This window comes from Clinocottus analis, unplaced genomic scaffold (genome assembly GCF_023055335.1).
Source record: "Clinocottus analis isolate CAN_PGR_092001 unplaced genomic scaffold, fCliAna1.0.p SCAF_15, whole genome shotgun sequence".
NCBI classification, from domain to species: Eukaryota; Metazoa; Chordata; class Actinopteri; order Perciformes; family Cottidae; genus Clinocottus; species Clinocottus analis.
The window spans coordinates 8192080-8215519 of NW_027175876.1; the positions used below are offsets into that span (position 1 = coordinate 8192080).

Sequence of the window (23440 nt, forward strand, 5' to 3'; positions counted from 1 at the left end):
TTAGGTAAGCAATGTGCCAGGGCATTTGGCTGGATACAAAGGGCCCTGGAAACACGGTGGTGCGAGATGTTATATGTTGTATGATAGTGAACTTGGCCAAACACATCAGCTGCTCTCGTCCCAATTTGAAGTATTGCCCTGCCCACAACTGCATGTTCATAGTTTGGTTTTACCAAAAAAAAGTTGAATTGAGTTGTTTTTGATAATGTTGAAAGTTTGTTCTTCAGGTTTTCCATGATTCTCACGTTTTATTTATTAAGAAACTGCCTTTCCTCACATTTTGAGAGGTTACTGTGTTGTTGTACGGTCTTGATTAAATAAAATATAACTTACTGTGATTTGAAGGGCTACAGAAATTTATAGGTTTGCAAATAAATTCATGTGTGACCCAATTGAATCCTTCTGACAATATTGTTGAACGAAGCAGCGCTCAAAGATTATGTGATGAGTTTGTCATGCACACTTGTGTCAGCACAAAAATCCATACTGTGGGGTTGCGAAATGTGATTAAGGAGACGACAAATAGCTAGCAAAGCATGCAGCTGATAACATCTGCGCGCTGCATCTCTTTCTAACATTCAGAAGTTTGAGTTATCATGCACATTGATTATGCATTTTCAGATTAATTAACAGGCAGTAGATAAATAATAAGGTTGAAAAGCAGTTAAAAATATAGCCAACGCTCTTAGTGGATTAAACAGTTGACCTTTATGACGATTGGGCAAGAGTGCATTCGGCTGCCCTGCTGAGGACTTGCACACGTCTGTCTCCTGTGATGTGGGTCGTAGAGTTTAGAATCACTCTTGTGTGCCTCAAGAGGAATTATGCCCCATTTTATCATATGTTTTGACTAAAATTGAAAAGACTTAAATGTTTGTAATCAGCTTATTATAGGTAGTTTGTACCTTCACTGTCTTCTTCCTCATCTTCCATACAGATCATATATATCACTAAACTTGCCTTAGTAAAACATCACTGTCACATCTCAAGCTTGTTCAAAATGCTGCAGCTAGAATTTTACCTGTTACTTAAACAGAGACCACATAACCCAAGTCTCACCGTGTCTACGCTGGGACACAATGAGATAATCATGCAGTGTCTTTTTGGTTTGGCACTTTTAAAAACAGGCTTTTATGTGATCATTTCCTTTTGCACTAAGTTTGGTAAAGTTTTGTATCTATTTGTATCTATTTACCTTTTTTATTGTTGCTGCTTTTGGGCTTCATTGTATGTAAAGCACTTAGTAAATATTGTTTGTAAAAGGGGCGGTGTATAAGCAGTTATTTTTATTAGGTTTTTTATTTGCATGAAAGTTATTGCAAGATATTATAAGCAGATAATTGATATGATTGTACAGAATGCGTCATTCTTGTTTGTCCAACCTAACATCACACAGTGAAGTTTGGTTGTGAGTGATGTAATGATGAACACTGTGAACAGGATACTTCTGTATTTTTCAACCTGGATGCCATTTTCAATGACTCAACAAAAAATAATTGTTCTTCACATCAGTCACTTAGGAACAAAAACATTGTGAAATAGGGTCAAAGGGGAAAAATACTGAAGTTTCTACTGAAAAATACTGAAGTTTCTACTGAAAAATACTGAAGAAAGAATTTGTAATAAAATATCAAACAACAAAAGGCCTTTTTTCTAAAGCACGTAGTATATGAATGAGTGTGCTAGCAACTATTTTAAGAAGTTTTCCCTCAACATATCCTCTCCTCTTAGACCCATGAGATCCTTGACAGCATGGAGCGTGCATTGCTCAGCTGCAATGAGGCTTGGTATAATACATCTCAAGACTGTATGGACACTTGTCTTTCTAAAAAATATTGTTTTATATCTAATCTAAAGCTAAATTTATTCAGATACGTAAAAATCGAACATAGAGAAATAAAGTGTCAGCCAAAAGTCTAAAGAGACTGAAGCTCCCTTTGGACTCTGTGTAAACACTGTCAGTATCTGACAAACTTTTGTAAAGTCCTGATGGGGATATGTTGCACCAGAGCATTACACAACGTTCAACTGTAGTTCTGTTCAATAAACTGAAGACTAAAAAACTTTAAATCACATTTTTTTCTCTCAAATAATTTAGCAAATTCAAGGTTATTGCTGTTTATTTAGCGCATTTGCTGAACCTGCCCTCCTATATGTAACTGCATGTAATCATTTTAATCTTTGTAGACCAAAGGTCATCATCAAAAAAAATATTGATGTTTGGCAAATGTTTTTGCTGTTTTCATTTTGACTCGTGGCAGTGGAAGCAGAACAACAAGCATCGAACTCTTTTACCACGTTCTATACTGTAAGTACTCTAACTACAATTATTTTAACTCTTAAGATTAGCCACTATGCTATATTAAACACTGAGTATATGTGTGTAGAATGTATTTATCAAAGTACATAAAGTAATTAACACATAATGTAAAGATTACAGATTTATTTTCATAACTCTGGTGTATTAACAGTATTGTTTATTCATGTGCATTTTCCCTGTTAAATAAACCAATAAATAAAACAGCCAAACTCACTCTAAAGGATTAATCGAACATGTACGTAAGGGACCAAATGCCGCTTTGAAATGTTGGTTTATTTTTTGGTCAGTACCATCAACAGGTAAAGACAAGTTAATCATCCTTCTTACATCTAGAGGGACTTTGTGTTTGGAGCGCGCCTTAATCACTCAGCAGTCACTAATGAGTTTTTATCAGTGACCTAATTTACACTTGAGCTGTTCGCTTGTGAACTTCATTTACTGACTTTGCATTTTTACAGCAGAAGATCACCAATATCAGCTTTCCGAGAATTTTGCAGTGTGACATTTTCACCAACATTTTTAGGTCAAGGCTTCACATTGAAAAATAGTAAATCAGAGTAAACAATTATACTTAAGTAAATAAATGGCTTTTTCAACCGCCTGCAAGATGCAAGAGGTACTTCTTTTATCGATGAATGCCAAGAAATGGGCCTTGATATGTCAGAAAAAACTAGAAGCCTTGTGATCACACAACTGCTCTTCATGGATAGCTCACTTATATTACACTGAGTATTATAAAACCATCAGTATCTGATGGGGCTTAGCGTTAACATGCTTTAATCAATCAATATATCTCATCCAATGTCTGACGTGCATTTAAATATCCATAAAAAAAACAGCATTGATGCAGCCAAAAGAGGTCATTTTGAAGATTTAACAGAATTGAGTGCTTTGAGCGATGAGACTCTCTAAACCTTTTGCCTTTGTCCCTCCACACAGGAGGGTGGGGTGGACTTTGAGCATTCGAAGCAGTGTCTGAGCCTCCCAGTCCCCTGATAGAGCCCATCTGAGGATATAAAAGCCCTCAGCTGAAGCTGAGAAATCAGTCTCGTCTGAGTACTCGCCAATAACAAGGGAGCTTCAACAAACCCATCATGGGGGACTCAAAGCTCTGCTTTCTGCTGCTCCTCAGCACATCTGCCTTGGCGTGTAAGTACTTCATAGAAAGCATTTCTTTGAGCATTGTGCACAGTTTAAAGCGTATGTAGTTTAACAATGTAATGTCCTTTAACACATCTTTGAATTTCAGTTAATTTCAGGGACAATTAAATTTAACATTAAACTGCATTTTCTGCACAGTTTATAAATGTTGCTAATATTCAATTCTTGACCTCTTTTGTGTAATGTAAATATAAATTACGGTATACATATTTCACGATCATATAATGCATTACAAATTTGAAAATACAAATAAATACTATGATTCAATAATACAAATACACCTTTTTACTTAAGTTACAGTGCAATAAGCAAACACTGCATAGCAATTGTTTGCTTTTGACCAGCACTTAACCTTTGTTGTAAAATATATTTAGTCTGGCCTTAGACTTTATGGAGAAAGCTGATCGTTCGATTTTAGATCTACCATATAGTATTTTACAACCATTCACCAAGCTCCTAGTTACTGTCCGGTTCTGGGATATCGGGAAAGATACTATTGGGCTAGACTGTTAATATGTTTGAAAATAAATTTAAATACATTTTTTTTTTAAATGAGTAATGCTCTCAAAGCTATTTAGATTGTATCTTTATAGCATGGTACAGTGATGGACAGGCTTTTTGTCCAATAGATGAAAGACGTTTGATTGTAAATGATGAAGCTTGAGTCCATACTGTCATAAAAAATTTAAAATTACAGTAAGCAATAGAGTACATTAATAACTAGGTGAACTATTTGAAACAATTAAGGTTGGTCTCTACTGTTTTTGAAATGTTGTTTTGTGCATCTGATTATTCCTAAGAATTTTAAATTATTGGCCAACTCTATTCCTTCATTTTTCATCAACAATGTCAAGTGAGACTTGTTTTCTAATGGAGAAAAAGAGAGAAACTGTTTTTTTCAATGAAGTATATTATAAAGAAGTTTAAAAATAATATGTAAGGATTTGTCATAAAAGTGAAGCGTTAACAATAAACATGCTATAATAATATTATGAGGGAGGACCTATGGATTTATTTAGTTACAGTAGTATGGTAGTTGTAGTTCAGATGCAATTGCTAAAGAAAACATTATCTGTTTCTTTTCTTAACAGTTGCCCAAGATGAAGATCATCCGACCTGCCTGCGTGAGTTAATAAGTTATAACCTTGTGTTGACATACAGTCGACACAGTTTTAGGGAGTAAAAGAAAAAGGGACTTTCGAATACACAATCTCTTCCTAACCTTGATTTTCTCTTCTAGTGGCCCAAAGGTACCATACCCTACACAAGTATGAATACCGATATGAAGCTGAATCTTTGAATGCCATCAATGGCGCCTCACAGCTCAAGAACGGACCCAAGGCCTCTTGCATGGTACGAGAAAGATCTTTCACAAACATCTTTAGTCATAAGATTTTACTCTTTCCATCTTACATTTCTCAGAGTGAGATAAAAAAAAAAACATTTACCTTTTCTCATAGGTTGAAATTGAAGTACCTCAGACTTGTAGTTTCATCGTCCGCACCACTGGCTGTAGCCTGAGTGAGGTGGTTGACATGGACGCAGAGGGAAACCCTGTGTTCGGTCCTGCGGCCAGCTCTGATGCCTTTGCTGCTGAGATGGAGAAGTATGTTACTTTATAAAAATCCCTGAAGTAAAAAATTGTCAAATTTGCATTGTCAATCTGATATTTTTGTATGATTTGCACTGATAATCAAGCTGAAATATCTTCATTTTTTAGGTATCCTCTGAAAGTTGTGGTTCACGGCGTGTACGATGTGAAACTGTACCCAGAGGATGGTGAGACAACCACCATTTTGAACATGAAGAGGGGTATAATTTCTGCCCTGGCTGTGCCTCTGCTGGAAGAAGACAAGAACAAAAACATGGTGCAGTACTTTATTTAACCAAGAAAATGTTTTTAAATCTGCAAATTCTAGTCTCCACTTCAAAGTAAACAATGCTTAAATTGTACAGTTTGGAAAACAATCTGCCAGTAGTATATATATATATATATATATATATATATATATATATATATATATATATATATATATATATATATATATATATATATTCTCCCCTATCTCCTATTTCAGCCCACCATACACGGCAAGTGCAAGACCTATAACACTGTCAACGCTCGAGAGGACATTGCAACTGACATCAGCCTCAAGAGGGACCTGTCTAAATGTGACAAATTTGTCCCATTGAGAGATCACACCAGCCCCATGGCACTAATCTCAGGCATGGTAAGATATCCAATCGTCTGTGAGAGAAACTTTCTGAAACATTTTCAAGAGATGATTAAATAAATAACTATTTCATGTAAGCTTTTACACTTATTACATGTATCTGGTAGATCCAGACTTGCATCAAAATCCACATTGTGCACGAGAAAGAATCTTGATTGATTGTAAAGCCCTTTTAAGTCAAATTTGTAATTTGTGATTTTGGCAATAAAAAACATTTAATTAAGTTAAATAGAATGCCAGTATAAGCAGCAAGAGTAACTTGTGTATCACTTTAGCTGAGCTGTAGTAGCAACAATGTTAGAAAAAGTGTATTTAATTGACAAGTGGTATCTGGAAAGTGCAGCTAAAACTATTCTACTTCTATTCACTGCATTCATATGATTATTTATCTATTTCCAGCACTACCCTCTTGCCCAGATGGTCAGAAGCTCTCAGACCTGCAACTACAAGTTTGACAATGAGAAGAAACACATGACCTCTGGGTCCTGCACTGAGAAGCACATCATCATTCCCTACTCTCACAAGTAAATCCAACCTCATATTCAATTCTAAATTGCTCAATCATACAAGTGTATATTTTGATATTTCTTAAACAAGACATCAACATTATTTTTAAAGCATGTTTTTGTTTTTTCCTGCAGGGGAGAATATGGAGTTACCAATGTTGGAACGCAAGAACTGACTTTAGTTCAGGTCTCTCCTCACAATGATAGAGTCTTTGAACACAGTAAGCCTTTTGTTTAATCGGGATTTTGATCAAGAGTTGATTATTTGAATATTGTCACTAAAGGTAACATTAGTTCATTATAACCATGTTGCTTCTGTATCATAGGTGACATTGTCAAGGGTCTTCACATGGACACTGTTGAGGACAAGAGTGTTATCCAGGATAAAGATGCAGCTCTCAACCTCCTAAGAGAACTGACCACTCTGCCCGTGACTGAGGGTGAGAAGAGGGCCCCCCTCTTCCACAAGCTTGTCACCATGGTCCGTGGAATGAAGGCCGAGACCCTGAGCCCCTGCATCCCTGAAGCTATTGCTGTGTCCCGTGTCCTGACCTACCAGGTTCTGGCCCAGTGTGGAACCCCTGAGTGTAGCAGCGCCATCATGCAGATCTTCAGGACTTTTGACAGCTCCTCACTCGAGGTAGATGCCGGTGTTTTTGCGATGGGACTCGTGTCCAATCCCTCTGCCCTCCTGATCAATGACATGCTGGAAATGGCCAAATTCAAGCCCAGCAAGCCCATCATGTATGCCCTGAGCAATGTCGTCAAAAGGTTAGTGTAGTTAATCACACGTCTAAATTAAATAACAAACATTTCCCCTTTTGATGTAAAAAGGTACATAGGCTTTTGATTCTAAGTGTCTTTTTCCAACAGGTTTTACAAAGCTGAGGGAAAGCTGATCCCTGAGATTTACTCTGTTGCTGAGACCATGGCTGCCCAGTTGGGTGACTGTTCTGGTGATAAGGACAACACTTTCTTGGCTTTGAGAGTGGGTAACCTTCCTTATGAGACCAAATAGAAATGACTGCCAACACCAAAGAGCCCAATATCAATGTGTCCTTTGATTCCAGGTTATTGGAAACATGGCTCCAGCTCTGGTAGCTGCTGGTCCCGCACTCAGATCTGCTGTGATCCAGTGTGTGAACCAACCCGATGCTTCCCTAGCTGTGCAGCAGGCTGCCATCCAAGTGTTCAGGCTGACTCCCGTCCCCGAAGAGGCGAGTTAAACTATTGAAAAGCTATCAGAACAATTATTTCAACAGTATATTAATTGTATTAATGTCAATTGGTTACAGGGCAGAGAGGTCCTCATGCAGGTGCTTTTGGACAGTGCCAGCCCCATGCAAAAGCGTATTGCTGCATATCTGGTACTTATGAAGGACCCCCAGACCACTGAACTGGCCCAGCTGGCTGAAGCCATACCCAATGAGCAGGATCAACAAGTTAAGAGCTTTGTGATCTCCCACATGACCAACATTTTGTCCTCAACTGAGCCAGAGACCAAAGAGTAAGTGAAAAGAAGTTTAAGATTTATATTTATATTTCTTGAGATGTTTTACAACATGGCAAGTATTAGTTCTGATTTGATCACCATCAGACATTTAACAGTAATATTTTATTCTTTCCGATAGACTGAGGGAGAAGATTCGAGATGCCCTGCAGGGTAATGAGGTCGGGCCCACAATGGACCCCAGCAAATTCTCTCGCAACTACAAGATTGGATCTGTGGAGGGCAACATGTTCTTTGAGGGTACTAGTTATCTGCCCAAGGAGGTCATGCTTGAAATGACTCTGAAGGCATTTGGTTATGACATCGACATGATGGAGGTAAATATCTTTGAGCTGTTTTAATCCAAATTTTGCTGGGAGAAATGTGTTCAGTTGGAGGATTTGTGACATTGAAAAATGTATCACTTTTACAGATTGGTATGGAGGGAAAAGGATTTGAGCCGACCGTTGATGCCCTGTTTGGAAAGAATGGCTTCTTTCCCGACACTACCCTGAAGACAATGTACTTTGTTTCTGAAAAAATGCCATTCAGAATGAATGAGATTCTGCAGAATATGCTCCCTGCTCTGAAGAAGGACAGGATGAAGAGACAGGTACTCAGAACAAGATGTTTAGTACACATGACAACTACTGTAGTCATGATGATACATTTCTCTGTTAGGGAAAAATATTCTAAGAAAGTGTGAACATCCATGTTTAGGCTTCCCAGAACCTGATGAGGGAGATCGGACGCAACCTCAACAAACTCGTGAGAGAATTGAAGACATCACAGTCTCCCGAGGCAATGGTTTATCTGAGACTTTTGGGAAATGAGCTGGGATATCTGAGGACCAACGAAATGGAGGAGATGGCCTACTCTGCTGCCATGATGATTGACAGCATGTTCAAGATGTTCCCAACTGATGTAAGAAACTTTTATTAAGAGTAAATAATGATTTAATTTAGTATTCCCTTGTCTGTGATTTTAATGTCTCCTGTGTATCTTCATTTGCCACAGATCATGATGGCACTGATGACCAAGGCTGACAACACAATCTTTGCCCACTACATCTTCATGGACAATGAATTCTTCCTGCCTACTGTCACTGGTGTGCCTCTGAGGATTACAATGTCTGGTACTTTCACCCCTGGTATGAAGGGTGGACTTCAGGTTGCTCGTGACATGGTAATTATTCATAAATGTGTTTAAATTCTAGCAATATCTTTTCACAATAAATAGCACAGCAGATTGCAACAAAACCCTTTACATTTCTCCATTGTGTCCACACAGAGTGAAGTGACCTTCATGCCCTCCGCCGGCATTGAGTTTGTATCTGAAATTGGCTCCTACATCCCTGAATATGTCAACTCTGGATTAGAGATGCACAGCAACTTCTTCCATGAAAGTGGGCTTAAGGCCCAAATCTCCATGGGACCTGACAGTGTCAAGCTGACCATCCCTGCTCCAACAAGTCCAATCAAGCTTATCCAAATGACGTATGTCTAAGATCTTATGCCTTGGATTGCAACAATTTAATTTTTCTACATTTCAATTAAACCAGATAAAGATACATTCTAACTTTTATACATTCAACATTTAGAAACACCCTGGTGGCAGTGACTGGATCAGAGGTGAAGACCATCCCCCCGATGGTGATGGACAAGGTTGACGTTCAAGAGTGCACTCCTTTCTTCGCTGGAATGAAATACTGCACTGTTCTGCAGTACACTGATGCTTTCTCCCAAGAGACAGCCCCCTACTTCCCCCTCAATGGAGACAGCAAGTGAGCAAACCAACAGCACGTAAACTTCTTTAAAAAAGGAATCGCTTATCAATATTGGCTAAACATCTGAATTATTTACATAGATTTGCTGTAGAACTCCATCCCAATGGTGAAGTCATTGAGTACACAGCCACTGTCGCCTACGAGCTCCTTAGAGAGGGAGAAGAGGGCCGGCAAAAGGTTGACTCTGTGAAGTTGGTTCTGAGGGCAGAAGGTGAAGTATATTATGTACAATATGATAACCCCTTTCTGTTTATGTTTATGTAGTTGTGTAATATTAATATATGTGTTGGTCAACAACAGGTTCAGAGTCCACTGAAGCCAGAGCAGTCATGAAATATAACAGAAGAAAGAATGTCATCACAGCTGACATCCAAGTCCCTGACTACGATGTGGAGGCTGGACTCAGATTGGGTGTTGTTGATGGAAACACCAAGGGCAAAGGAACTCACTCTATCTCTCTTGACTTCATAAACAAGAACATCCCTCAGCTCTCTCTGGTTGGCCGTGCCAAGTAAGAAATAAACCATCAATCCTTATTAACATTAATGCCACCCTCACAACTACTTGTATGCTAACTTACTAGCACATTTTTCAGTCTGAAGGCCATGAAGGAGGGTATGCTGCAAGTACAACTTCTTGTCCCCTCAATAAATGCGGATGCCACCATCACAGCCAACATGAAACGCGATGAGGAATTAGAATTGGAGCTTAAGAGTGAAATCAAGGTCATGGCCGCAAACTCTGAGCAGAAAATTGCAATGAAATATGGTAATTTTGCAGTTATTTTCCAAAATATTACAAGCAAATGTATGTATTAGTTGCTTTCTTTTTTGACGGGAACATTAAAATCTAGGTTGGATTCCAACTAGAGTTACATCTGGAATTCATCAATTATGGTTAACATTCTGGGCCCAAGATATGGGGCCCTTTTGTCTCAGAGAAAATGCCACAGTAATTGTATTGTTTTCTATTGATGCAGATGCCAGCAAATTTGAGATTGAGTTCAAGTCTGATGTGAGCACTGCTGACGTCACCAGCTTGCCAAATGGTGATGTGGTTGATAAGTACGCCAACCAACTTCTTGACATGCATGTGGGGCAGACTGACATGAAAGTCCGTCACATCTTCAAGAAGTTTGTGGAGGTATGAATCTTTGATTGTAAGAATATTCACAGTTTCTATTCCGTTCTTATTTTTTATGTTAAAAAAATAATAAATTACTGATTATTGTTTTCTTAGGCAGCAAACAACTACATGGAAAAGTATGGTGCTGATCTCCCTTACATTCAGAACTTCAGAGTACCTGATATGCCAGATATTTCCCTGCCGGAGACACTGTTCCTGAATACGTAAGTGATAAAAACTTTCAGGTGAATGTTTAAAGACACTCGCTTTTTACCCAAGACATTTATTCATTTTACTTTTGTCTTCATAACAGTGAGGCAAAGGCTGTCTACCATTTCAACAATGACCACTTCGTCATTGCCATCCCTCTACTACTTGGAGGAAAGTCAACACAAGATCTTAACTTCCCATCAGCTTTGAGCACACCCACCGTGTCTCTACCTCAGTTTGGACTGGAGATTGTCTCCATGGAAATTCCAATCCCTGAGCTTGTTGTCCCCGAGAGCTTTACTTTGTCCATTCCTCTTTTTGGAAAAGCTGAGGTATCAACTCTGATGAAGAGCAACCTTTATAACATGGAGGCCTCAATGGCTGCTGGGAAAGACGTTGTGGAAACACCAAGCTACTCAGCTGAGTTTGAAGTAAAAGGAACCTCACCAATTGACATCCTCTCAATGAAGATGAAAGGTATTTCATAGTAAATATCATTCATAAAACCAGAACTTGATAAAACACACAGTTAAAAATGTTTTACAAGTATTAGAGTAAAAAAATGTATGTTATCAAGCTATAAATAATCTGTTCTTCTTTTGTGCTTTATGTAGGCTCTGGAATGTTGGCCACCACTGATTCCATCAAGGCCGAATTGAAAAGCTCTTTGGAACATAAATTCCTGGACGCTATGATTAGTATTGTTGAGGACCTAACCATCACAGACAAAATCAATTTGAAATCAAACAGCAAGATTGAAGCCACAAGCCCACTGGGTCTTAGTATTATACTCAAGCACAATGCCATGACTGGTTTCAACACTGAAGAAATTTCTGCTGATAGCAACGTTGAGGGAACTTTCACGGCTGGACCCATGTATGGCAAGACCATTTCAACCCAGTCATTTTCCATCTTCCCATTCAAGCCAGAAGCAAATATTGATTCTACTGTTGAGTTTGACTCCACAATTGGTAAGGCCCAGAACAAAATTGCAGCAACTCTTGCCAATGGTGAACTTACAGTTGTGTCTAACACCAATGCCTTTGAAGACACCTTGACCCATGTTGCTGAGCTTTCCTTTAAGGACAGCAAGCTGTCACTCAAATGTGATGCAAATGCCCTTGCTCTTGGTGTGAAGATACGTAACCAGGCTGAATCCTCTGTTGGTGCTGGTGAAGTCCTCATGAGAATGGAGACAAATGCAGACCACTCTGAAAACCGTGTTTATTCTCTGCTGACTGCCTCTCTTGATGTCAATGGCCTGGCTGTGAACAGTGATGCCACCATGAAGCTCCTGGAGAATGAGGCTACTCATAAGGCCACTCTGAAAATGAACAAGGACGGTTTGACCACAAGTGGAACAACCACCCTCCAGAGTCCCCTGTCCATAGAAAACACCTTTAATGCTGCGCTTGATGCTTCAATGGCTACTCTATCCATTACCAACAAGGCTGCAATGTCTGACATCAAGGTTGATAATGCCAACACTCTGACCATTACTCTCTCTAGCCTTGACTTCAACTCAAAGGCTGAAGCCCATGCCAGTGAGTATGTCACTTACACTCATGATATCACCGTTGACATGAAACCCTACACTGCTGCTGCAAATGTTAAAAACAATCTGAAACTTCTGTCAGCCGACTTCATTAATGAAGCTCAGCTGCAGGCAGAGCTTTACAAGATGGATCTGACTGGAAGCCTGAAAGCCATCTATGGTGAGGAAGAGATCAAGCACACCTATCAGGTAAATTATGCTGATATGACAGCCAACGCAAAGTGCAGCACCACTGGAAAAGTCTTGGGAACGCACATGAGCCACAACACCGAGCTTGAAGTTATTGGTCTTGCTGCCAGGATCACCAATGATGCCCGCTTCAACTCACAACCAATGCGCTTCGACCACACCATCCGTTGCAGCATTGTTCCTTTCGATTTCAACCTTGATGCCATTTTCAATGCTGATGGAGACATGACCATGTACGGAAAGCACAGTGCACAGCTCTATGGCAAGTTCCTGCTTAAAGCACAACCCCTGGCTTTTGCTACTTCACATGAATGCAGAGCATCAATAAACCAGCAGCTAGACACCGGTTTTGCTCTTGAGACCACATTTGATAACAAGATGGATACTGTTCTGTCACTCCAAGAGCAGAAGATCAGTTTTAGAATGAAGTCCAAAATGAATGAGAATGCCCTTAATCAGGATATGAGTGTTTACAACACTGCAGAGAGAACTGGAATTGAGGTTTCTGGTACCATCCTCACAAACATGCTCAATGCAGAATCCACAGAGAACCAGCAATTCACAATCTCTTCCTTCCTCAAGTATGACAAAAACACAGACAGTCAAATTATTCAGTTCCCTCTGATAGAAAATCTGCCTGCATTCTTGGAAACCTTCAAGGGTGTTGTTGTGCATGCTGCAGAGGTATTGCAAAACTACCTCAACAATGAGGAGCTAAAGGCTAAACTAGAAGCTCTTCCCCAGTATGTAAGCGACTTTGTTTCTGACCTGAATATTGAAGGCAAGGCTGTTCAGCTGAAGCAGTATTTTAATGATTTTACCCAAGATTATGTTATTTCCATGGAGGATGTGGAAGCATCTCTGAAAAACTTGAAGGTTACTGTTGAAAACCTGTTGGATAATCTTACGCTGTATATCCAACACTTTGCTAGTCTGGTAAAAGAGATTATTGTTAGTGGCACCTTGCCTGAAACACTCATTCAGAAGATCCAGGAACAGTGGAATGCCATTAATGAGGAGTATGACATCAAGGCAATGGTTGTATATGTGATTGACACGATGAGGGAGGTTATCGATGACATTCATTTGGACAAGCTCAGTGGTAGCAGCATTGCATTCCTGCAGGATATTGATGCCAAGTATGATTTCAAGGCCACTCTAGTGAAAATCATAGGACATGTTAAGCACATGATTGAGAGCTTTGACATGCAGGAATGTATTACTGAGCTGAAGAACTTTATTTCATCCATCAACTTGAACAATCGTATTAAGAGACTAGTAAGTCGCATTCCCACAAGGATTTTCAGTGATATAACAGATTATATTATGAAAATGATTCAGGACCTTGACATTGTAGGTAAGATCAACACATTCTATGCCAAGATGAGAGAGTTGATGGTAAAGTTTGAGGCTGACAAAAAAGTTCAGGCTGTCTTGGAAAATGCTGTTGAGCTCATCAAGCAGTTCAGAATTGAGGAAACTAGCAGGGCTTTGGTAAACATGGTGAAGGACGCAGACATCCCTACCAATTTAATGGAAGGCTTTCAAGGTGCTATTAACTATTTGAAAAGTACAGAGGTTAAGGATATAATTGAACAGCTGAATATGTATATTGAAACTATTGTGCTTAAGCTGAGAGCATTGGATTATAATGAATTTGTGGGTTACGCTAATGAAATGATTGCTCATTATACAGTTTACGTGAATGAGCTGATCAAGACTTTTGAAATCCCCCAGAAACTTGAGGCAACAAGAGATTTTGTCAACATTGTGTTATCTTCTGTCAGCGGCTTTTTGGAAAACCTGAGAGAAATCAAAGTTGCTGAAATGATTAAATCTATCAAGGACATCATTGACAGGGTTGTGATTGACAGCATTAAGGCATTTGCTGAATTTGTGAAACAGAATATTACAGATCTGGATGTCAAAGCAGAGATTACCTCTTTTCTGGACTTTGTGAGCAAATGCTACACTGGAGTCATTTCTGTGGTAACTGAAATCTTCACCACTACTGTTGAGATGATTGAGAGAGTGGTACCTGAACAGAAAATCATCAGCGAGATTCAGCAGATCATTGAAGGGCTGATTAATGAACTTAAGAAAACTGAGTTGAATACACCCTCCTTCATCATGCCTCTGACTGACCTTGTTGTGCCCTCTGTGAAGTTCAGCATGGATGAACTTAAACAGTTTGAAATCCCATCACAACTGGACATCCCTGAGTTCACCATCCTTGGCTTCTATACTGTGAAAGCCACCACAATTTCCTTTGATGACATCAAACAGAGAATCCTTGAACTTTTTGATTTCATTGTCAACTTTGAGATCAAAATGCCTGATGTGGATGCTTTCTTTGGAGACCTCACAATGAACTATCTTCCTTCCATGCCTGAGTTGACCTTCCCAGAAATCAGCCTTCCTGAGATCTCATTCCCTACCATCCCACAAGTTCCCGTAGAAAAACTTGTCAAGTCCCTCCAGGTTCCTGAGATTACACTGCCAACAATTCCCAATCAGATTATGATCCCATGCTTTGGTAAACTCTATGGTGAGGTCAAATTCCAGACTCCCATCTACACCATCAAGACTTCTGCTGAGTTCCAGAATTCCACTGAGAGTGAAATGTCACCTCAATTCACTGGATTCCTTACTTCCCAGGCCACGTGTCCAAGTTTTGAAATTCTTAGTTACAAACTTGACTCCACTGCTCGTATTGCAATCCCAAAAATGAGTCGTCTTGTTCTTGCTGAAACTCTAAAGTTCAACCATCTTGTTCTTGGTGTTGAACATCAAGCATCTTTAACTCTCTATGGTCAATCAGCCCAGGCCCAAGGCAAAACTACAGTTAAGGTTAATACTACACCTTACACTGCTGACTTCATGAACACAGCCTTTATTGCTATGGAAGAGGGAATGTCTGCCTCTCTTGATACAACTTACAATCATGTAGTGGCCCTTCCAATTCTTAATGTCAGGAGTGAAGCCAGTGTAACCCAGAAAGCAGTTGTTCGCCAAGACGGCTACACCCTCACACTAACAGTTGACAATTCAGGCACTGGCAAATTGAATGCTGAGGAATGCACTCACAAGAGCAACTTGCAATTGTCATTCACTCCCAGCATTTCCACGCTAACTTTCTCCGGTGACACAGACTCAACCCTCTTAAAGATGAAACAGCAAATTACTGCTGAATCTGGCACCCTTTCCTACTTAAAGTTTAATATCCGCAATGAGGCAGAAGCACCAATAATTAAGAACAGTCTTGTTGTGGCATCTGGACATGCAAACCTTCATGATATGAAGGCTGAGCTGAAAGCAAACCATGACACAGAACTGTATGGCGCAATCACTGGAGTCCTGACCAATGGAATCACCATTTTAGTCCGTCCTGTTGAGTTTAACTTTGAATTTCAAAACAAAGGAAATGCCAAGGTTGACATTTTTGAAACTCTGACAGCAAAGATAGATCTGCAGAATGATTACTCAGCCACCTTAAAGCCTAGTGGCCAACATATGAATACTGTAAGTCTGGCTCGTCTCAATCAGTACAAAATGTTCTACAACTTCACTGTTGACAATAATGAAAATGAGGCTGGCATCGTCGTTGCCTTTGAAAGTGAGGCCAACCTTGACTTCCTGACATCACCGATCAACATTCCTGAGATAGACCTTCCTTTTGTTGACTTCAATACTCCAGCTATCAGTGATCTAAATGTGTATGAGCAGACTGGATTGAAGAACATTTTGACTACCACTGAGCAGTCTATTGACGTGGATGCCAAGATCATTTACCACAAAAGCCAGGCTGCCCCTCTTGTTGATATGATGGGTCTGATCCAGATTCCTTCTGTGGGTAACCTGATCTCAGAGATGTCTGTCAAGTCTGCCATCATTAATCTAAATGTCAATGCTGGATTATATGCTGAGGATGACTTTGTGTTCCGTCTGGGAGCTACCACAGCCTCTGTGTTTGAGGGTCTAAAAGCCAAACTTGATGGTACCACCAGTCTGACCACCAAGAGAGGAATCAAGTTGGCCAATTCACTTTCCCTTGAAAATCATCACATTGAAGGCACCCATGACAGCACCGTCAGTATGAGTACTGAGACCTTTGAAACTGCTCTATCTGTGGCTACAGTTGCAAAGATTGCCCTGCCCATACTCAACCTGGAGGCAAACCAAAATTTGGTTGCAGACACCAAAACCAAAGCAAATGCTGTCTCCACCTTGAGAATAAAGGGAGACTTAAACCTCCCTTTGATCAATGCTGTTGGAAAGGCCGAGGCAGACCACAGTCTGAAGCTGGAGGGAAGCTTTGAGTATGTTTCCATGGAGTCATCTACAAAGGCCAACATGGATGGCACAATGCTGGAAGACTATTTACTTTTGGGAGTCCTGGATAATGACATTAATCTGTATCTGAATAATGATGGAATACGCTCCACCTCCAAGGTTATTGCTGATGTCAAGCTTAACCAAGGCACCACCAAAGTTATCGGCATGGATGTAAATGAGAATCTTGCAGTAGAAGCCTCTCTTACCCGTGTGTATGCAGTGCTGAAATATACTGGCAACAACGAGGCAAACGCATTCAATTTCAACACCAACGGGAGACATATGGTCCAGGCTACCATTGATCTTGCCCCAACCTCTTCCTTGACTGCTGATATTGAGATTGATATGTCTCAGCCAAGCAGCCTGGGTGACTTCAGTATCTTTGAGAAAACTGTTGCTGAGGTGACAGCCACAAAGCAGAAGATCTCTACTAATGGCAAGTTTGTCAGCCCACTGTACACCACAAACCTGGCAGCAGAAGTAGAGGGTGATGCTCCTGTCTTCAAAGCCACCTTAAAGTCTTCTGCCAGCTCTGTCATTGTGCTCTTGGACTACGACATGGATGGTGAGTTGATCAAATTTCCCTAACACGTGTATCTGTTTTATTTTGCAAGCATTGTTGAGCATTAAATCTTACAAAATATTTCCTTCAATAGCTTCTACTACTGTAAACATTGAGAGTGAAGCGCTGAACATGGTCAGCAAAGTTATCCTGACACACGCTGACATGGTCATGGATGTCAATCACGTCATTACCCAAGCCTTGAGGTAATATTTTGCATCTGTTTTGCAATATATGTTGATAAATTACTTAAAGTTGAAAGTAATGAATTCCCTTTCTTCACATTTTAGGAGAAAGCGTCAGGCTGATGACAGGTAAATATGTTTTTCCAACATTTCCATCCTGGCCAATTAACTTAATGTGTATGATTAAGATTCTCTCATATTAAATATTAGGTCAAGAATTAATGGTGGCTTTATTTTTTTAATGCTTTCTTTCTCCAACAGTTACTCTCGCCACACCCTGAATGTTGACATCACCAGTTCTACTTTCACTGACGCAAACCTTCGTTATGCTGCTGGCAGAGATGGTATCACTGCCTCAGTATCTACCCCATCAACTGGCTTCCTGGGCTTTCAGTTCAATGGCAGAGTCCCATCTCAGATGACCGCGAGAGTCCATTTGCGTTATCCTGTAAGTATCACTAACATTACCTTTTGATACAATGGAAAACTAAATATCAAAATCAAACTATAGGTAAAATAATATTTTCTTCTATTTAACAGTCTGCCCCAGAGGTTGATGTCGACATGTTGGCCATCCGATCATCTTCCAAAGATGCTGCAAAGATAAACCTGCAGATTGCCTACAACATGGAGGCACCCAAAGTAATGCTTAATCAACTCAAGATGAAGCTACCTTCCATTATCTCTACATTCACAATGTTTGCTGACAAGTACCAGATTACAAGCAAAATAGAAGAGTTAAAGAACTCTGTTGTTGACCGCATCAGCGAGGCCTATAATGCTGCAATTAACTATGACACTCAAATGAGCCAGCTGTCAATCTTCTTTAGGAACATCATTGTTCAGTACCAGAAGTCTGTGCAGGTATTGCTGGATGCTGTTGTTAAGGTCTTGAGGGAAACACAGTTCAAACTGCCTGGGTCTGATGAGATGACCACTCTTCCTGTGGTGCTGAAAAAGCTGACCAGCAGCATTGCTGCTTTGTTGGATATGACCCTCCAGTCTATCTCTGCCAACATGGAGATCTACTACAACTCCTTTGTTGAGCATATTAGCAGTATAAAGCTGCGCATGCCAGTTGGTGATGCAATCACTGGAAGCCAGATCTTGGATCAGGTCAAATCAGCGTTCAAGAACGTCTTTGATGAACTGGTAGACTTTGTGAAAAATATGGAGAGTCTTGACACAATGCTAGTGAAGATGGGTGAGACCCTAAATGCTGTTGTTGAGAAATCTCAGGAGTTTGTTGACTCTGTCAAGTCTGACTATTTAGATGCAGTTTTCATTAACATCAATGTTGTCTACCGTAACCTTATCACAGTTTTAAAGAATGTTGCTGATCAGATCACTTCCCTTAATATGGAACAGCTCAACCATTCATTTGAGTATGTTATGGACATGTTCATTTACTTAGCGGACCAGTTCAATAACATTGTTAATGCCTTTGTGCAGCAAGGTTCAGAGGAGGTACAAGTCTACATGAAAGTTAGTGACGGTAGGCTAGAGATTGACCTTCCATTTCCATTCCTGCAGTGAGATCCCCTCACATACGGAGGTCAAAGAAATACATATGTAGGAAATCCTACCATCTGTTCAAAACACATACTTGGAAGGAGTATGAACAATTTGCTCTTTAACCATATTTATAACAATGAGTTCAATTGAAGCACATGTGGTATCATTTTCATTTAGATGGATTATTGTGTACAAACATTGAAAATGTAACATTTTACTGAAACTCACCTTCCTGCAAAATCATCAATAAAATTCATTTATGAAATCTGAAAATGTCTTTGTCATGTTACAATACAGTTTGGATGAATCTCACTAAATGTATTTAGCAACATGATTCAAGAATGCAATGGCACTTATATATATAGAATATTAAAAAATGTGTAATTAGACATTATTCTATATGCTTTAGTCATTGTCAACTAAATGTGTACAATTCTCATCTAAATATGCATTAGGTCAATCAGTTGTCTATATCAGCAACTTGGACGCGACATCTTACATATTGAACAATATACACATACACTGAGAGGGTTATTCCAACACCGAAGAAAATATGACAGCACTAAATAATGTACACTAAATCAGAGCAGACAATGAAAACAAAATGGGTACAGTAGCAACATCTACATACAAACAGGCTGGTAAGTTATCAGTCAAAGGACCTAAAATAACTAGCTATGACATGGGCTAGGTGTATTCAATTAATGTTCAACAAGGTCCAGTTTGAGAAAATTTCCTCATGCAAAAGGTCCAGAATATCACAATAATGTCTAACTTGCGCAATGATTTAGTCCCATAACTACTGAAGTATCCTAGCAGTTCTATCAACATCTGTATGAAGTCAACAACTGATAAATAAAGAAACTTCAAGTGAATAATATCTCAACAATATGTATTATCAGTTTTCAAATTTAATGGGATGAATTATAAATAAAAAAAATACTTTAATAATAAATAAACATTTTTCTCTTATCTAATTACAATATAAGCTGGATTTAAAAATGAAAAAAAAAAACATTCTAGAAAGCTTTTTGAGAAATCCATTAATTGCCATCAATCATCATAATACATATATTTGATTGGCTGTCTATCATCATGTTATGTAATATACAACGCATGTTATTGTGGTTCCTGGACCGCTGAATGAGTGCCGTAAAGGCTAGAAAAAATATGCAGGTTCAAATAGAAGTGCTCCGTCAAAATGTAATAATTCTCAATTATCTATCGGTTGTAGGTCCAGGATCCAGATACAACGGCATCTCGGTCTGGACCCGGTCCGCCTGTTTGTGATTGTGACCCCTGTCAGAGGCCATCTGGTCATACTTTGCAGCCCCTCTTGTTGCCTCATAAAGAAGAGCGTGATAGTTAAACAACACGCACATACAGTATGTTCTGAATCTGTGTCAGGAGTAACACTTTCTATGACGCCCAGGTCTATATAATACATGTTATAATGTGCTTATATCACTATATAATCATATATAGTCAATATGAATATGAGTTATAATCAATCATGAATAGTCATTATGATTTATATCTGTAATCATAACAAATTATAATGACACGCAATAAAGTTATTTTTTGCAAAGATAATAGTGCATTATGAATCCCAATAGTTCTAATACATTATATTATTAAAATCACATAATAATGCATTGTAACTGTTATTATAACAAATCTAAAAAAAAATCCTATATTTAATGTATTAAAAATATGAGAATCATAATACACTATGATTCTTTACAAAAAAAATCAGCGTATAACCAGCAATTAGGAAGTAATATGATACCTGACAATATAGATATTAAATGCGATTGAATGTATTTTGACTAATGCTGTCAGACATTATGGATATTTATGCTAACTTTAATCATATAGTACTATTGACCTTATTCTTTGCCTGAACTAGGACGCATCCACATTTGTAATCTTACTTTTGTTTTAGAGCGGAATTGCAATTAATTAAAGTCTGTCATCACTGTTTCTAACTTATCTTATGTGACATCCACTTTACTTCTTTTGAACTGCATGTATTAAAAGTGTTCTTTAATTATGTAATTAAACTGATATTAAATGTATGTTTGTGCACCAAACAATAGGTTGATTTTCTAAAACCGCATGCTGAATCTTCAAGCTAATCACAAAACGTTCTACATTTCACTTTGAACTGTGAAAATAATCAAATCAAACTCTTATGGACTGAATACCAAAATAATTGCAGGTTGTATTATTTACTCACAGCCACTCAATCCTCGTCATCATCACCACTTTCACTCTGTCTCTCTGAAGAAAGTTTGGATGTTGATAAGTTGGGTAAGCAAGTGAAAAGGGAACATGTGCAATCCTTGAGTCCAAATACTAGTGAAACAAGACTCCATTTCAAGGCAAACAGGTGTCTGTTCCCTTTTCTGTGCATGGAAGGTCTTCATGCACATTACTCAGGGACCACTAGAGGTCAGTCTTTGATGTCTGTGGCACACAATGGAGGCAATGGTGAGGGTGCACTTAACAAGTGTTGCAGTTTTGCATGCAGTCAGTTTACATGGAAATACAAATGACCACTGACTCAGTATGTGAACAAACATTTGCATAATGTTTATGCGTGTGAGAGCTCATTTAGGATTTAGATCTATTCCGTAGGTCTCACAGTAGAGCTGCAACTTTTCCAAAGAAATTGGAGTGAGATTTTGTCGGGAGTGACCAAAATTTTGCCGCATGTATAGTTTCAAATCTGAGGTACAGGAAGTATATAAATAAGTGGTTAATGCATGGATTATGGTATTGCATAGTATTTCCTGTGAGTCAGTTGAGAGAAGCTGCGTTCTAATAAATAATACAAAATCAGATGTCAGTTCATAAACACAAGGACTGTACTAGCTAAGTGTTTGAATGAATCTCTATTGAGAGCCCCCGAAAGTTGAAGACAAAACCGGCTGTGTTGGAGCGCTTGAAAACTGGGGGAACTTTGCTGGGAACGTAGAATCAATAGTTATGTGTTGTTTATCATGTTTGTTTTCTGTTTTGCAGCCTTTTGAACCAGTTATACGTGACATCTCTCAAGTTAGGGTGCAAAGTCAACAATGATACGTTTGAACTAGTTTGTGTGATACGAAAGCTGTGTTGATGTAAGGTTCATGTGAGTTACACTGTGCCAAAGTCCACTCTAATCTCTTTAAATTGATTCTGCATTCATATTGCAATCTCAAAACCCACATGCTATCTTATGACTATGATTTTCTTTTTTTGGTTTAAAATGAGCTTGGATACTTGTGAAACAGTCTTTGCCCAGATATCCGCTGCCTACACCTGCCAGAGGGACCACTATTTTATATTTACATGGATCAGTTACCTCAGTCCGATATTGGGATCTAAAATGGATTGTGGCTCAAAGTATTTTTTATTGGTTAGGGTAAGTAACACATAAGTCCTTCAAATTGTGTCAGTCTAGTCCACTGATCTGCAAGTGGCAGTAACACACAAGATATGCATCGATGCACCTGCAACTGCTAAGAACATGACTGCAAACGAGTAAACAATGATGTATTTTACATACACTTTCAAATATGTGTTGCATATGGTTTTAGCACATTTTTATATTTTTATTGAATAAAAGTATGTGTATACAAGGAAAGTTTTTTTTCCATTTTTCTTGTGTATGTGTGCAGACATAGACAACATCTAATAACAAGGACAGAAAAGCTTAACAAAGCATCAGAGCAGTCATAGCTAGCAGCAAGTGTACTGAGATATCATCCAACTGTCGCTCATAGCCACACCCTCAATTATTATTTTTATCCAAAAGAGATAACCAGTTTGGAGAATGTAAAACCTATTTTACTGTGACACATAATGCCAACACAGTGGACGGAGACTGTAGTCCACTGCTGCTTTCACAAGATGCTTGAGAACAACTTGTTCAAGTTCTGTGTTACAGCTCCTTATCAGTGGCCAAGGGGCATAGCTGCACAGTTTCTGTGTTATGCTTATGGATAAGAATTGTAACTGATTATGATACAAATGTTTTTTAAACTATGAAGTGAATGTTTTAAACCTTTGATATTGTCTGTTGATCATAAAAATTTGAGTTTTAAATCTGCTTAACGCATCATTTATTAAAGCATAATATGACGAGACTTTAATGTCTTGAATGCAAAAGATGAAATTTGTAGTTGATTGAAATGTGCTGATGAAGATTGCATATAAACCTTTACAAAGGTGTCTCTTTTTTTAATACTGAGTATTAATAAAGTCACAACTATACAATAATA

General features: G+C 38.8%; 1 protein-coding gene across 1 annotated transcript; it reads left to right on the forward strand.

Annotated features, from left to right (window-relative positions):
- Nucleotides 1-3414: 3414 nt before the first annotated feature.
- apobb.1 (apolipoprotein Bb, tandem duplicate 1) lies at nucleotides 3415-19402 on the forward strand. Its single transcript, XM_068577280.1, has 29 exons — nucleotides 3415-3469; nucleotides 4573-4605; nucleotides 4722-4834; nucleotides 4942-5087; nucleotides 5202-5349; nucleotides 5560-5712; nucleotides 6115-6239; nucleotides 6357-6442; nucleotides 6548-6992; nucleotides 7095-7209; nucleotides 7292-7438; nucleotides 7517-7728; nucleotides 7853-8048; nucleotides 8144-8323; nucleotides 8431-8634; nucleotides 8728-8895; nucleotides 9001-9206; nucleotides 9311-9493; nucleotides 9577-9707; nucleotides 9797-10007; nucleotides 10092-10264; nucleotides 10476-10639; nucleotides 10736-10845; nucleotides 10935-11308; nucleotides 11446-17475; nucleotides 17567-17678; nucleotides 17763-17786; nucleotides 17919-18105; nucleotides 18198-19402. Exons 1-29 carry the CDS (start codon nucleotides 3415-3417, stop codon nucleotides 19191-19193), a joined length of 11427 nt encoding a protein of 3808 aa, XP_068433381.1. The 3' UTR covers nucleotides 19194-19402.
- The last annotated feature ends 4038 nt before the right edge of the window (nucleotides 19403-23440 follow it).